The sequence below is a fragment of the Lonchura striata genome, chromosome 1A (genome assembly GCF_050655825.1).
Source record: "Lonchura striata isolate lonStrDom1 chromosome 1A, ASM5065582v1, whole genome shotgun sequence".
NCBI lineage: Eukaryota > Metazoa > Chordata > Aves > Passeriformes > Estrildidae > Lonchura > Lonchura striata.
Window position 1 is genome coordinate 26,280,099 of NC_140741.1, and position 14,725 is coordinate 26,294,823.

At 42.1% G+C, this 14,725-nt stretch overlaps 2 protein-coding genes across 4 annotated transcripts in view; both read right to left on the bottom strand.

Moving 5' to 3' along the window:
- The window catches only part of CACNG2 (calcium voltage-gated channel auxiliary subunit gamma 2), a 68,394-nt gene extending 65,766 nt beyond the window's left edge, over window positions 1-2,628 (bottom strand). The window contains exons 1-2 of one of the 2 annotated variants that reach the window (XM_085569237.1): window positions 1,989-2,628; window positions 1,117-1,244 (exon numbers count right to left, since the gene is read on the bottom strand). In XM_085569237.1, coding sequence (XP_085425363.1) covers window positions 1,117-1,244; window positions 1,989-2,015 — 155 coding nt within the window. In that variant the 5' untranslated portion in view covers window positions 2,016-2,628. Of the gene's footprint in view, window positions 1-1,116 lie in introns of both variants that reach the window. The other variant, XM_085569236.1, reaches the window with a different exon arrangement.
- Window positions 2,629-3,092: 464 nt separating this feature from the next.
- IFT27 (intraflagellar transport 27) lies at window positions 3,093-11,624 on the bottom strand. 2 transcript variants are annotated; one of them, XM_021553983.3, is made up of 8 exons: window positions 11,498-11,624; window positions 7,885-7,964; window positions 6,772-6,831; window positions 6,050-6,109; window positions 4,964-5,081; window positions 4,555-4,664; window positions 4,252-4,353; window positions 3,093-3,629 (listed from the first exon to the last, which is right to left on the bottom strand). In XM_021553983.3, the coding sequence occupies exons 1-7, from the start codon at window positions 11,529-11,531 to the stop codon at window positions 4,255-4,257; spliced, it is 561 nt and encodes a 186-aa protein (XP_021409658.1). In that variant the 5' UTR covers window positions 11,532-11,624; the 3' UTR covers window positions 3,093-3,629; window positions 4,252-4,254. The 2 variants fall into 2 exon arrangements, with proteins under 2 accessions (XP_021409658.1, XP_085425386.1); XM_085569260.1 differs by having other exon boundaries at window positions 11,081-11,624.
- Between the last annotated feature and the right edge of the window lie 3,101 nt (window positions 11,625-14,725).

Sequence of the window (14,725 nt, forward strand, 5' to 3'; positions counted from 1 at the left end):
TCTGCATAAGCACCAGCAGAAAGCAGTTGCTGCCTCCAGAACAGAAATGCAGTGTTTTCCCTGCTGTCAGCACCTGCGTCAGGCTCCCAGTTTCTCTTGAGATATAGCTCTTAATTGGGATAGATTGTACATTTTCTGCCCAGCTCCCAGTTTAATTACTGGTTTATGACTTAGCCCGTTTTGTGCTTTCCATGCTACTTCTATCCTCACTTAATCTAATAGAATTATAGAAAGTATTGCTGGGAGGACCTCAGGAGGCCACACAGTTTATCCTTCTGCCCCAAGGCAGTATTTCATTTTCAACAACATCATGTGTCTTTTGCTATCAGGTCAGATCGGTCCAAGATGTATAGTGGGTAAAGAAATGAAGCTTACCCAGGGGAGTCAATTGGCATAAAAGACTAAATCCAGCTCTTCAAGTCACTGAAGTTATATCAGAAATAACTCTGGTCCAAATGGTGTCATTTATCAGATCAGTCTTTTAAAAGATGTCCTTTCTTAAGTTTAAAGTCTTTAAAATGAACAAATCTCTAGAAGAAACTGTTTTGACAGCCCCATTTCAGTACATTTAATGCTTCATTATGAACAGCAGTGACCACTCCATTGTTAAGACTTAACAGATCTTATCACAGTGTGATCAGCTTTGAAACTCCTATTAATTCCCACAATAAAACCTGACCTTTCTGGAATTTTACATCCTGAATTTCACTCCGCAGTAGACTATGTCTGGCAAGACAAAACAAAACCATTAAACCACCTTTAACATGACAACTTTACACAAATGAATTTCCAGTAAAATTTCAGAATGTCAGACAGCTTCTTAAGGCTTTTTCTTCCAAAACAATTTGACTAAAAATTCCACTTTTGTTTCCTTTTGTCTATCAATCTAAGAAGAAATGTCTTGCAGCCTTGGGAATAGATAAAGCAGAAATTAGAAGGATAAAAAAAAAATCAGCTGGTGATGTATCAAGCTAAGTAAAGCAGGGCACAAGTATAACAGAGATTCTGTGCAGACCCATGAGGACCAAAGAAAAGGTAAGGAGGGACTCCAGGGAGGAAAGAAATGGTTTTGTCTAATCAAACAAGCAAGGAGAAAAAAGGTCTACATATCTATACGAGTTAAAGGCCTGTTTGTTTCCTTCGCCTTCTTTTGAAATTTCAGTTCTGGTTGAGCTGGGTATTTCTGTGTTGCAACACTCATGCTGAGCACCTGCAGCACTGCACAGCTGGACAAAGCAAGGGAGCTGTAAGAAGACAACAAGCTTCCTGGTCAGCAGACAGGCTTTCTGTCTTCCTCCCACTGTTCTCCACAGCATCTGTAATTCAGACTGATGCTAAGCCTATAAGCAGCAAACACACATCCTCACTCTACAGATGTGACTGTCAAAGTTAGTAAACAGGTAGGAGAAACTTAATAATGGCTCCAGATTCTTACTCATCCTGCTGGTCAAGCTGACTTACTCACCACCCTGAACTCCTTCACACAGAGACAAAACTATTTCCCACAATCTTCCTATCTTTGGCACCCATGTTTTCTACACCCTCTTCTCTCCTAGCCTCTACAACCAAGGTCACAATTAAGCCAGGAAAATAGCAACAACCACTACTTGCATCAGGCTGGTATTATACAGCACATTAGCCAGGAAGGGCAATATATTATGCTGTTAAAATAGATTTGAAAGGGTTGAGATTGTTATTGTCAAAAACACTATTTTGAAGGACATTAAACTGTGTCCACATTAGTGCTTGAAATAGTCCTGTAAAAAGCAAATTTGACAAAGTGCTTTAGACACAACTTCTTTCCTCATTGTGGTTGTGGCCTGTGGAAGAGGGAAAGGGGCAGTGGGTGAACTCCTACTGTTAGCTAATTAGATCATACATTTCCTCTCTCAGGCAATAGATCTTTCCCTGCATGGGCTGCATTTTTCTTCACTAACTTCTCAAAAGCAGCTTCCCTATAAATCACAGATCACCATTGCAAGCAGTACCTTAATGAGCTCCTCCAGCTTTTGCATTTATTTTATAAAGCAGCATTCACCAATCTTCATCTTACTGGTGAATTTCGAGTGTTTACTTGAAGTTATGGGAGGTCCTTCAGGTGCAGATAGACTCCCTGGTTAAAGATTGCAAAGAATTAATTTTATTTCCTATTCCCAAGGCATTGTTTCCCCTAGATACACCATGTCACATGTGACATACACATCTGGTATGTTATTTTCAATATGAAAAAATATGTGTCTTGTTTTTGTGATCACATCATCAATTGAACTAGAGGGAAATGAGATACCAAATAAAAACAAACCTTCTTTAGTTCTTTACCTGGATCAGCACAGCATCCAAAATAGCTTTTATTCTTACTAGTCAGAGTAAGAATAAAAGGTGCAGATACCAGGACCTGCAAGCAAGGGTCTAAACAGCCTATGTAAATTAACATAAAACACCCAGGATTAACATGACAACCCATACAAGATGCAAATGCCAGGAATGCTAATCCAACGCAAAAAGAGTGAATCTTCTAGTTACCCTATGTTCATGGAGGAGTCCTTCCTTCTTTGAAGAAAGCAGGAGCTTTCCCAGCTTGTTCTGTCATTTTTGAGTTGGCTTCTAGCAAAAGAATCTCTTGTTTTCACTTCTTGTAGATTGAGCTCCTACTCATCCTCTTTAACTGGTATTCATGCTCCCTAGCGAGTTCTCAGCATCAACACACTGTTGCCAGTGAAATGAGGCCAGTGCTTCTCCAGATCCTTGAAGTGCTTCATAAAGTCTGCTACAACATCTGCAGCCATATTTCTTACATTCAATTTAATGTACTTTTCCTAGCACTGGGCATAAAAATGCTTATAAACCACACGTATAAAAGTCTTGAAACACAGATTCCTGAAAAGACTGCCTGAAAAATCACTCAGTGCTTAGTCTCTACAAAACTCAGCTTCCCTAGGCCAAGGGAGTCTACCATAGGTTAAATTTTTGAAACTTTTGGTGTTAGGCTCAGTTACAAGGCAGTACCTTAACACAGATGCTTCTGTATACTGCATTAGCAAAGATTCTTACACATGTAACATCAGTACTCCACACAATACAGCAAATCTCTCTAGGCTTTTACCCTTTTTAATATGAAACTTCTAGCCAGACACAGCTGAGTCAGAGTAACTTAGCCAGGCTGTCTTTCATTTCCTTAGTCCTGTTTCCACTAGCAACATCAGAACCGTGGTCTTTTATCTGAAATTCAATGACAAGCAGAGAGACTTTAATAAGAGGACTCTGATTTGGAGATTGAAAACTGAACCTTAATCAGAATGATATTGCCAAATTCAACTGACAAAAATGACACAACAATACATAAGATGATAAAGACATGAAGAAGAAAAGGTAATTTTTTGTAAGCTTTAGATTAATCTTTAGAATAGAAAAGGTATTCTTGTAATTTGACTCCATTTTGCAGCTAAGCCAATTTGGACGTGCCTGCAGGATGCCTTTTCTGCTCACTTCAAGGGAGGCGGCAGCCTCTGGAGAACTCCTGTGACCTGGGACCAGCAGAGGGCACTGCGTCACCAAGTGACAGCGGCTGGACGCGACACAGCTCCCACCAGGCAGGGACAGTGAGGCATGCCGAAGGAAAAAACCAGATCCTGAAAATTAGAAACATGCATTAGTCACTAGCATATCAATCCTACAACTGATAAAGGCAACACTGTTCAAATTTGCCTCCAACTCTGGCACTCCTGGAAACACACCTAAATCCATCTCTGCCTCCACACATCTCAGTCTCCAGATGTTGATTTTAAGGCAATAAGCCTCCTTCTGAAAATGCTTTTCAAGGGGTAGGGCCAAATCGGTCCTGCCCTGCAGTGTATGTATAAAGGCTGGCTTAGAGTCGAAAAACATCCTGTCAGCTTCCTCTCTCCTTTTCCAAACCTCTAAATCCCTGCTTGTAACAGCAGGAAGTCTGTTCAGACAAAAAGATATTAAAGCAAAGAGCTGGCAATTTCCATTCTATCCTCCCCTTTTACTCTCCGCCTCCTCAAACCTAGCCGACTTTCAATGAGCAGAGAACCAAGTTAGAGGACATGAAAGGAATGCTGAGGTAGCAGCTTCAGAAGAGTGTCGTTCTACTTGCCTATTTCTAGTTTATTTTGAATTACCAGAGGATGACCATGAAGTAGCAAATAGCTCATATTTTTAATTCTTTCTGTATTCAGTCCAGCAGGATTCTCAATACTAGAAGAAGCTTAGAGGATCAATAAATCATACCAGTCAGGCTAGTGAATGAAAAGTTTCCACTTTCTCTTTGTACAGTTGGTGGAATAACTTTGCCAGGATGTGGAAAGGGGCCTCAAAATTTTTCATTTCCTTCTGTAAAGAAATAAGAAAGTTGTCAATTGCAGATGGAATAAGCATTTGACTATTTGTGCTCTGTTTCACCACAGAAGGATTAAAACTGAGTTAGATGACAAACAAGGTGAAAAGAGTCCCCAGTTATCTTTCTCTGCCTGAAAGAGAAGATAACTTTACAAACACCCCCTTGCACAGATGGTGAAAGGAGCAGATACTCACCACTGACATCTCACAGTATTCCAGGCCATGTTTCTCAGCCCACTTCTGTGCTTGTTCCTGCTCCACAACTCGACGATCAACTAGGTCTGTTTTATTCCCCACTAAGACACCTACAGAAAAAAAAGACATGAAAGGATAGAAAAAACCCAGCTCATCAATGCTGACTTGTAAGCCATAAATACTGGAACATCTGTAGAAGTAACTGAAGAAGTTGTAGGCGTGGTGAATAGTCTATAACTACCTAAAAAAGATTCTAAAAAGGAAACATATTCAAGCCTTATCTGCTTTTTGATAAAAGCAAAGGAGTTGGAGGAAGTCATGTCTGTCCCTGACTTTAAATAAATGCTCTGTTCCACAGCTCACCAGAAGCAAGAGGGGAGTAGATAACAAGAATCACACCCATTTTTACCTGGGATGTGCATCCCAACTGCTTGAGCCCTCAGCTTTTCCAACCATTTGTTACAGTTGTTGAAGGATTGCTCATTAGTGACATCATACACAAGGCACAGGACGTTGGGTTGCTCCCACTGCACAGCAAGAAAGGAACACTGTCAGCTCGAATGAAACCAATGTGGTCAACAGCCAGGCTGTAAATGTGGCAAATGCAGCTGCTAAGATGAAAATAAAAAGCCTAACACCCAGGAATCTTTTGCCCTGGCTGAGGTTTCACATTTCAATTGAGCCAGCTAAATCACTGACATTGGTAGAGGTGGTACTCCTTTCCTCCCTAGTCCTGTCTGTGCAGCCCTGCCCCCTTACTTGTATCAGCTCTGGAACTCTTCTGATCCCCAGGGAAGCTGATTTTTCATGCTGAATCAGCACAAAACTAATCCTAGGAAAAAAGTAGAAAGGTTTTCTTCCTTCTTTTCTTCTTTCTTTCTCAGTTTGAGAAGCTGAGCCAGCTTCTAGAGAAGACCCTTGCAAACCAGGTCTAGTGCAAGTGTAAAAGTGGAATCGCTTTCGTAGACAACGAACCATTAGGTTGACTTAGACATCTTATGAAAGCTTACATCAATTAACTAATTCTGCTTCTCAAAATGAGATAATACAGTAGAGAACTGTACAGGGAAGGTCACAAATACGTGAAGGAAAAAATCCAAGGGCAGGATTATGCTCAAGGACAAGAATGAATCCTGTTGGATCAAACACATCAGTGTAACACTAAAAAAATCCATCTGGCTGTTGAAGTTGCAGCAAAACAGATATTTTTCTAAGAAATAGAAGTACCTTTAAACAATAGTACACAGAAATTCTCAGTTAAAGTTTCCTATTTCTTTTGTAAGAAAACTGCCTATCTCCTTTCCTTTCTCTGGAAAGTATTTCTACTAGTACTTACACAAGTTTTAGAGAGGTAGAACAGGATGCATTGGCAACTGAGGTAATTGCTCCCATTTACACTAAAGACAAAGTTTGCTACATCTGCCAGACTGGGGAGCTCAGATCTTCAAAGCAAAAGCACTTCTTTGGAACAAGAGGACTGTTACATAAGACTTACCAGTTTCTCCAGCATTTCAGAAAATAGATCTTTTCCTGCAGAGTCAAAAATGAAGAATTCCTGAAAGCGGAAACAGAAAGAAGGCTCTTGCCAAGAAAAATGCTGTGTAGGGAAAGGTTTGGGAAGTAAATACTGCAACTTGTAACTCCAACATTCTATTCAGTACAGTAGTGTCATGTCTCTAAGGATCAAACTCCCCACACTGAGAAAACTGCAGATAGTATGAGAAAATAAATAGCCATATTTCAAGTATAAGCTGTAAAAGAGTTACTTCCAAGGTCCCAAGTCTAGTTTCCATCCCTACTGCAAACAGAATATGTGGAATGGGACAGTAATCTCTACTATTTATGCAAAATTATATACATTCTATTAATGGGAGTATAGGGCATTAAGGAGAAATAACAGTTGAGCTTTGGCTTTTGTAGTTCCAAGAATCATGAACTAAATCTGAGTGCCCTAAAGAATAGAATAGATTCTCAACAAAGCTGGCAATAACTTTGGTTTAAAATGTTGCTTTAGATAGAAGTATATGAAAATTATATTTTTAAGACTAAACTAACCCTGGAGTATCAGCAATTATACATGATCAGCCTAATTTCCTTAATGCAACTTAATTGCCCTATGAACATGTATACAGTGATCTTCCACCAGAATGAGAGTCATGTGAGGCTTGAGCTCCGGATGTCTCTTTCTGACCCAATTTATGTCACAGAAAAACTCACCACACTATCACTTGTCTCTGGAACTGATACAGCCTTCACCAACAGTTCTATGCCTGCTGTCTGTCAAGAAGAATCAGGAAAATGAGGATCAGGAGAGTTTTTAAGAGTCAGTCCAACTGCATACCAACCGTGCATTGGATTGAGGCAATTCTTGTGAATCATTACAATTTCATCAAACACAGACCGCTGGAAACTCAGCAATACTCCTCCTAGCTCTGGTAACCTAATCTCACCAATATGTCAAAGACTCATAGATTTGCTCAGCTGGGGAAAAAGGAGAACCAAAGAGATTCGCTTATGTACAGAGTATTAGCTGAAGTCTGCAGGTCTATGTTCACTCTCACACTGCTGCTCTAACACACGCCTTAGAACATTTTGCACTAACCATGTGATGAGCTAACATATGGGACTGAGATTATTTGTGCTTCTTCCACCTTTTATCTCATTCTGCTTTGTAGCTCATTTGTTTGTTCTATTTCTATCCTTAAATTCTGGTTTCCATCTTTATTTCAATGAATAAACATATTTTAGGTTTTTTTTTTCTCTACACTCATATTTTCCTTTTTTTACTTTACTTATATTTACTTTTATTTTTATCCTGCTTCTGATTAGTCATCACCATTGATTCTTACACTGAAAGACTGCAAACTGTATCCTCTTCATCTGGGAACAGTTTCTGTAGATTATAATTATCTTGGGGCTTTGCAGCACATCTTGGTGTTTGCACAGTGATAAGCACACTGTCCACATCCACATTTAATAGTTGGAATTAAAAGCTTTTTCCTTCAGCAGTGCTTTTTCATAGAGTAGTCCCTAAAGGGGGGAGCTCTCTAAGACCACAAAACCTTGTGAAAACATTGGTTCAGCAGGAAAATCACAAGATTAACTAAATTATTCTGCCTTAAGTTTCAACATCAGCACCTACATAATACAGATTTACAGAATGTTAAATGTTTTCTCTTCAGTATCTAGGCTGTAAGAAAGGAAACCCTCTAAGATCTCACCTTGAACACCTTAACTTAAAATCATATTTTTTTTGTTCTAGGCCGCTCACTTTTCCCACTCATCTTCAAAAAAAATTTAGACAACAGTCTGAGCCTGTTGTATGCTTACCAGTGTGTAGTTCTTCTGAAAATGAGCCCCATCACTGCGGAACATCTGGGCTAAAGCACTCTTACCTACAGCTGGATCTCCTGCAAAACCCAAAACATAAAGTATTTTTGTTTCATACTAGACAATCTTATTTTTCCTCAGTTCTGATACTATCATACGTTGTAAGAGCCCAGATGCTCTAACTCTGAATACAGTCAATTTAACTGTCACATGAAGCACAAAACCATCTAAAAGGTAATACCCACATGGAGGAAATTAATATTGCCATTATGCATACTGGTGGCTGACATATGATTTCTGACCTCTGCACAGCAGCAAAGAAATGCCAGATTAGGGTGGAACTGCTGCTCATTCTAAAATTCATGCTTACTCCACAGCCCTTACCTAGGAATTAAAATTTCCCAGATATCTTATCATGTAGAGAAAATTGCAATGTGAAAAGGGACTGGGCTTCCTAGGATGCTATTTTCTCTCCTTAGGTTATCCATCTCCCCAGACTCAAATCCTTGTTATATACTGAGACAAAGCTGCTTAAGCTTTGTCTCAGTATATAACTTCTCAATGAACTCTTCTTGCTGACCCTGCTAAGAGAGCAACTCTTGCTGACTCAAGGGCTGCTGGTGGCTCATTAGTCGCATCCTCGGCATAACAGAAGCAAATGTCAGAGAGAAAGCACATGGCTGGAGAGAAGAGCCTGCTGATTCATCCCTGAATAGAAGGAAAAGCAAGGGGATTTGGTTTTTGCTCTTCTAGAGCCAAGGTTTTCTGAAATGGCTTGCACAACACTTCAGGCAAACCTGACAGCTCCCTGCTTTGGCCTGCTCTTACAAAACTCTGTGAGATCCAAAGCAATCACAGGATCACAGAACAGAATATGCTGAGTTAGAGGGGACCTACAAGGATCACTGGGTCCAACTCATGGCCCTGCACAGGACCATTCCCAAGAATATTGCCCAAACGCTTCTTGAACTCTGTCGGGCTTGGTGCTGTGACCACTTCCCTGGGGAGCTATTACAGAGCCCAGTCATCCTCTGGGTGAAGAACCTTTTTCTAACATCCAACCTAAACCTCCTCTGACACAACTTCAGGCCATTTCCTCAGGCTCTGCAGAACTTACATATGCCCATATTACTACATGAAAAAGATCATAAATCATAACCTTTTCTAAACAAAGACTTAATGCTTCCGAAGACCTTATAATTTCTCCACATAATGTCTCACTAGCTTGGATAGTTAAAAGGACAGGAACCAGTAATTAAATACCTCAGTGGTTCAAGCTTTACCCTCAAAGGTATACTCATAACAGCCAAGCCTGGAATACAAGTCTTTCACATTATGTTGTTAATAAATAAAGCCAGAAAGGAAGTATTTTACATTAAGTTGTTAATGGGTGTATTTTTGACTCCATTACAGCTTCTTAATGGTGTTTTGAAGGAAATTGGTAAAGCTCTCTGCTCACATACTATTACAGAGAAGGAAGGGTGTTTTGGATAGTGACAATTACCCCTAGATGCATTAACCAAAGTAGTTTTTATTTAAACATTTTTAGCATGCTTGCTTACTTTGAGCTGAGTTGGGCTCATAATATTTAGACAGGAAAATCTGGTAAGTCAGCTTGCTTGTTCTCTGATCAGTTCAAGCCTGTGCGGAAGACAACACTCTGTTCTGAGTGGAAGCTATTCTGTATTTCAATAGACAATTAGATCTGTCTTTGTAAAATGACATAGAGAGGCACACATTGCTCCAAACTGTGCAGGCATCAGCCAGCACAAATTCTTAATTAATGTGTTGCCTTTCTTTCACTTGACAGCCCCAGGTGTTCTTTCCCTCTTTTTATTCTTTGTCATCCTCTTTAGCCCATCACACCAGTACACTTCCTCAGAGTAAGTTTCCTTGCCCTTTTCAGTTTAGTCTCTTGTGCCAGTAGTGCATCTCACAGTATATATTCTATCCATATTTCTGTTATTCTGCCAGAATCTCTAGAATCCTTCAAAAATGCCTGCTACTGCCAGCTGTCTCTCTACAATGAAAACCTTTGTGTAGTGTCTCCATAGTAAGCTTAGACAACAATTCTTTTTATTTTATGCCTGTAAATGACCCTTGAGATAACACAGGAATTATCTTCTATTGTCAATTCAATAATCTCTGTTTTGCTAATAAGAGCTCTTTTCCCGTTCTTTTTGACCTTGGTGTAGCTCCCAGTTTTGTGTCACTGGCTCTTCATAACCATTTCCTTAGGTCTACAAGAGCTCCCGGTTTCATTTCTGATAGGTTTGCTCCTATTTATGTAATTGCATTTTTTTTGTTTCCTCATATCTTAGGTCACTTTCACTATAGTGGATTTTTTCTGCAACAGAGAATCTATTTTTCCTGGTCTGCTTTACTAATTTATTTTTTTAATAATACATGGATATTATTGTAGCACACAGAAGAATAACATATGGGATAGGACATTCCTGTTCTTTGTGCTGTGAATAAAATTGAAAAGGCTGCTCCAGACCCAATAAGGATTAAGGACATAAACAGGTCATCCAAAGAAAACTTATGTGATTTTAAAATGGTCATGGAATTGGCCTTTGCCAAACTGGACAGTATACTGGGAGCAGGACACTTCCAAATTGGAAATGATGCCTATGTTTCAAGCATAGAAGACGGGCAAGATATTCATGCTGTTCACAGCAGTAGAGCCACAAGGGAGATCAATTCTCTTGCCTTTGCCAAAGACCACATATGTCTTTGTGTGAGCTGATGGCCAGCTGCTTCTGAGGTTAAAAAAGGCAAACATTTTATTCTGGATGAAATAATTTTGAACACATAGTTAAACCTGGGAGTTGACTGCACACAAAGGTTTTATGGATTTGTGCTTTTGGCTGAGGCTGCACAGAGCTTCAATGTAGAGGGAGGGGGAAAAATAAAAACCTTTTTCACAAAGTGTTAACAGCCAGCTGTACTCACTTTCCTCACCTCCATAATCCATCCTGACTAAATAAAGTGGTGTCTTCACCTCATTTTTCTTCTCAGGTTAGCCTCTAAATTATTTGGAGAAAAAGATGCCACTGTGAAGTGCTCAATCTTCTCCTCTTTGTTTAGGCTTTACCTTTCTATCGTACTCTCAGAATCATCCTAATTTCTGCCATGAAGTTTTCACATCAGCCCAAAGCAAGACTCACATATGAGGCAGGATTCAGCTGCCTACCTTGCTCCCTTCTCGCCTTCTCCAATCTCTGCGCCCACCTTTCCACCATGCAGAAATACTCCTTTTGGTTTCTATTTGGGTTTTTTTCCCTCTTTTTCAGATCCTATCCTTGGATTTTAGCCGATCCAACTACACCTCACACCCTCCCTGGGCACTGCTCGACTCCACGTGGTGGGCGGGGGCGGGTACCGAGTGGTAATATCGGACACGACTTCACTGCTCCCGTCCCCAGGCAGCCGAGGTCTTCCCTTCTCTCCCATGGCCTCTTTCCCCACCTCTTCTCTGGCGGGGCGGCCCCTCGACGAGCGGCTGTGGGAAGCCGGGCCGCCTCCGCTGCCGGCCTCGCCCGACCCCACGGCGCCCGCTCTAGTCCCGTGTGGGCAGCGGGGCGGATGGGAGCGGGCGGGCCGGACTCACCTGCCAGCAGGCACTTGGCAGCGAGCTTCACCATCGCGCCGGGCCGGGGCAGGCGGCGGCAGCCACGGCGGGCGGCAGCGGGGGCCGCCACCACGCCGAGCCGAGCCCGTGGCAACCGCGCGGCCCTGGCAACCGAGCGACCGCCCGCCCGTCCCCATTGGCTGCGGGCCCTGCTCATCAAGGCCATCCACAGTTATTATTTGTTCTCTTGTTTCTCCCCGCCCACTACGCGTGCTGTCAATCAAATCAAACACGCCGCCCCTCCCGGTGGCGCCGCGGCGGCACGGGAGACGCGAAGGGGAGTTCTGCCTGGCAACTAACGATGTCATCGAGAGCCGGCTTGTTATTGGGCAGAACATAGAGGGCCTGCGCCACGGGGCTGAAAGGACCCTCTGGGCGCACGGCAGAAAATGACACAAGTTACGGGCAAGGAGCTGCGGCAGCCCCAAGGCGGGCAAGCGGGGCGAGAAGCCTCCACTTCCTGCCCGCGAGCCCGCGGAACGCGACGTTCCGTGCGGAAGCGCCGCGGCTCCGCGCGCCTTGCTGCGCATGCGCGCGGCGGGCGCGCGGCCTGGCCCGGCCTGCGCGTCCCTCGCGCCGGCGCCGCCATTTGGGTCCCGCTGCCCTCAGGGCCCGGCGGCTGCGGGAGCTGCTGCGGGCGCGGAGTTGTGCTGCGGCGGCTTCAAAGTCGGCCACAAAGCCGGGTCAGCACGGCGGGAACAGGCGCTTTGCGAGGCCTTCTCATCCTGAGGGAGTGGAGCTGCGCTTCTTCCCTGCCCGGGCCAGCAGCTGATCCGCTCGCATTTGCTCCAGTGCACACTTTTCCTTGTGTTTGGCCGTGTTAATGTACTCAAGGAGAAAGTTCTCTTGCTTGCTGATTTCTTAGCTACTTTCTCTTTTTTCCCCCCCTCTTTGTTAATATTTGCAGCCTTTCCTTCTGCAGTGGTTAATTGCTTTATTTGTTTTTTCATATTTTAAAAATATTTCTGCTAAACTCTCCCTTGGCTACTATTAAACTATTTATATGCCCTATTTTATTCTTTGAACTGATTTTCTGTCTTCCTTAAGCAGTCCAAGTGAGTGGGTTTTGAGTGGGGGCTGAAAAAGGGGACCACGAAGCTTCCTGGGTTTTCCCCTCCTTACAACCTCTTTGAAATATCTGTGCCACCAGAAAGCATACCATTAATAGCAATCCATACATTTTTTAGGGTGTAAACTTTGCTTGGCTGCACTTTGGATTGTTTATTCTGGAACAGAGTATGTGCTTACTGTGGAAAGCAGTGCATAAGCTTGGGAAGAACAGAACAATCAATACTGCATATGTATTTGGGTTATAACATTGGACATTCCAAGGGTCGAAAATAAAGTTTTCAAGGTTTTATTTTAATGTCAACATTTTATTTTAATGTGATTGCTTAGAAGGCAGCTCTTTTACTTTTCCTGGGATAAATTGCCTGTGACATGTCTAACCAGGCAAGCAAATAGCATAAAATCAATGAGAACTTATAGCTGAATCAAAGGAGCTTCCTATATACCCATAAAATAACATTGGGTAGAACATTTATGTTCATGTGATAAAAACATGAGGAGGACTTCACTAGCCTGGGTGGGCAGACTTCAATGGTAGATGATGACTTGTAGTAAAATATAGTGATGGAGTCACTAGTCTTCATTTAAAAGGGAAAAGAAAAATCAGTACCAGGTCTCATTATTACGTTCTCTGTTTTCCATCCCCAAATCTTCTATCACATAAAACAGATGTGGGCTATTGATCTTCTCCATCACTTATGTCTAAATAGCTTACCTCCTCTTTCATCTTTTCTGCCTTCCCCTCCATCCTCCAAGAAATTCACTTGTCTCTGTGTCGTTCCATTTTTGCAAACTTTGCATTATCCTTTGTTGTCTATTTCTAATATTGCCCCAGTTTACTGACAGGTCTCCAAGCAAAGGCTTTGAGGCTCCATTATGATGTACTTGAGGTTTTTTTATTGTGGCTGCAGTGTGGTGGTATCCATCAGCATTTACTGAGGTCACAAACATCCTCGCCATTTTACACTGGGATCGCTGCAATGGAAGGCATAGATTATGTAGGAAGTGAGACTTTCATTGCTACTGAAAAGTTTTGCTTGGAATCTGGATATCTCCTCCCTGCTTGCTGCTTTCATATTAACACCCTGTTCCTTTATCCCATTCCCTCATTTCCTACTGCTGCATGCATGTGTGCACAGAACTCTTAATGGATTTGTATCCTCTCTATTTCTTTTCCTTTTACCCCACAATATATTTTTTTTTACCCAATCTATCTTTTCCTCTGCCTGACTTCTGTTCCCCTACCAGCACTGACAGTGATAGATTAAGGATGGAATTACTTATCTACACCTTGTAATCCAAACAGAATCGCAGTCTGCTGTTAGCAGTCCACAGGGGTTGCTGCTGAATAAATTGGAATGCTGGTAGCTGTGCTCGCTGAAGCTTCTCTCGTCTTGAGTACGTGAGAAAAAGGGGAAGAGGAACCCTGTGGATTTAAACAAGAGAAAAACCCCAACAACAGAGGGTGATGCCCTTACCCTAGAGAAGTGTTTATTAGGTTAAATCCTGTATTTAGCAGCTAAGGAGGAATAGAGCACTCTTCATTCACACATTTAATTTTTCCCTCAAATGAAACAAAATTATTTTGAATGAGAAGTGCCCCTTCTCTCATGTGAGCAGGAAAAGTTTCCTTGACAGCCACAACACCATGAAATTTGAAGTCACATTCCCTTAGGTAGTGGTCACAAACCAGCAGTCAAACTGCACATGCAGTCTGTGTGTCGTGTGTGGCTTGCATTTCATCCAGCTGCTGAAGGCAGGGATGGTGGAACTGCATCTCCAGCAGGAGTGGCAAGGAACTTCAGACACTAGGTAAGGCTCTACAATGGGGATTAAACTGAGGTCATGTAGTCTTTTAGACTGAGATATAGTTGGTGTTCCAGATTCTGTCAGGCGCTGCATAGGTCACTTCATTATCTTCTTCACAGAACATGCCTGTTAGAAAGTGATTTTTTTCTGAGGCCGAATTCAGTAATATTACTAGGACTTGTTTTCACAGTTGTTCATCCACCAATGCAAACATTCAGAACTGAGCAGGTTACAATCTGTAACTTGAACGTGCTGCCTGTTAAAAGCTATGAGGAAGAACTGTAGATTTCTTTGGAGTAAGCAGTGCTTCTCAGGAGGGCATTAATGTTG

Excerpts from the sequence above, each read along its gene's own strand:
- IFT27 (XM_085569260.1), bottom strand. The coding sequence starts at position 11,129 with ATGGTGGAAAGGTGGGCGCAGAGATTGGAGAAGGCGAGAAGGGAGCAA. Across the intron at positions 7,965-11,080 it reads GAAGGCGAGAAGGGAGCAAG|GAGATCCAGCTGTAGGTAAG; the intron begins GTAGGCAGCTGA and ends TGGGTTTTGCAG. Across the intron at positions 4,354-4,554 it reads AATACTGTGAGATGTCAGTG|AAGGAAATGAAAAATTTTGA; the intron begins GTGAGTATCTGC and ends ATTTCTTTACAG.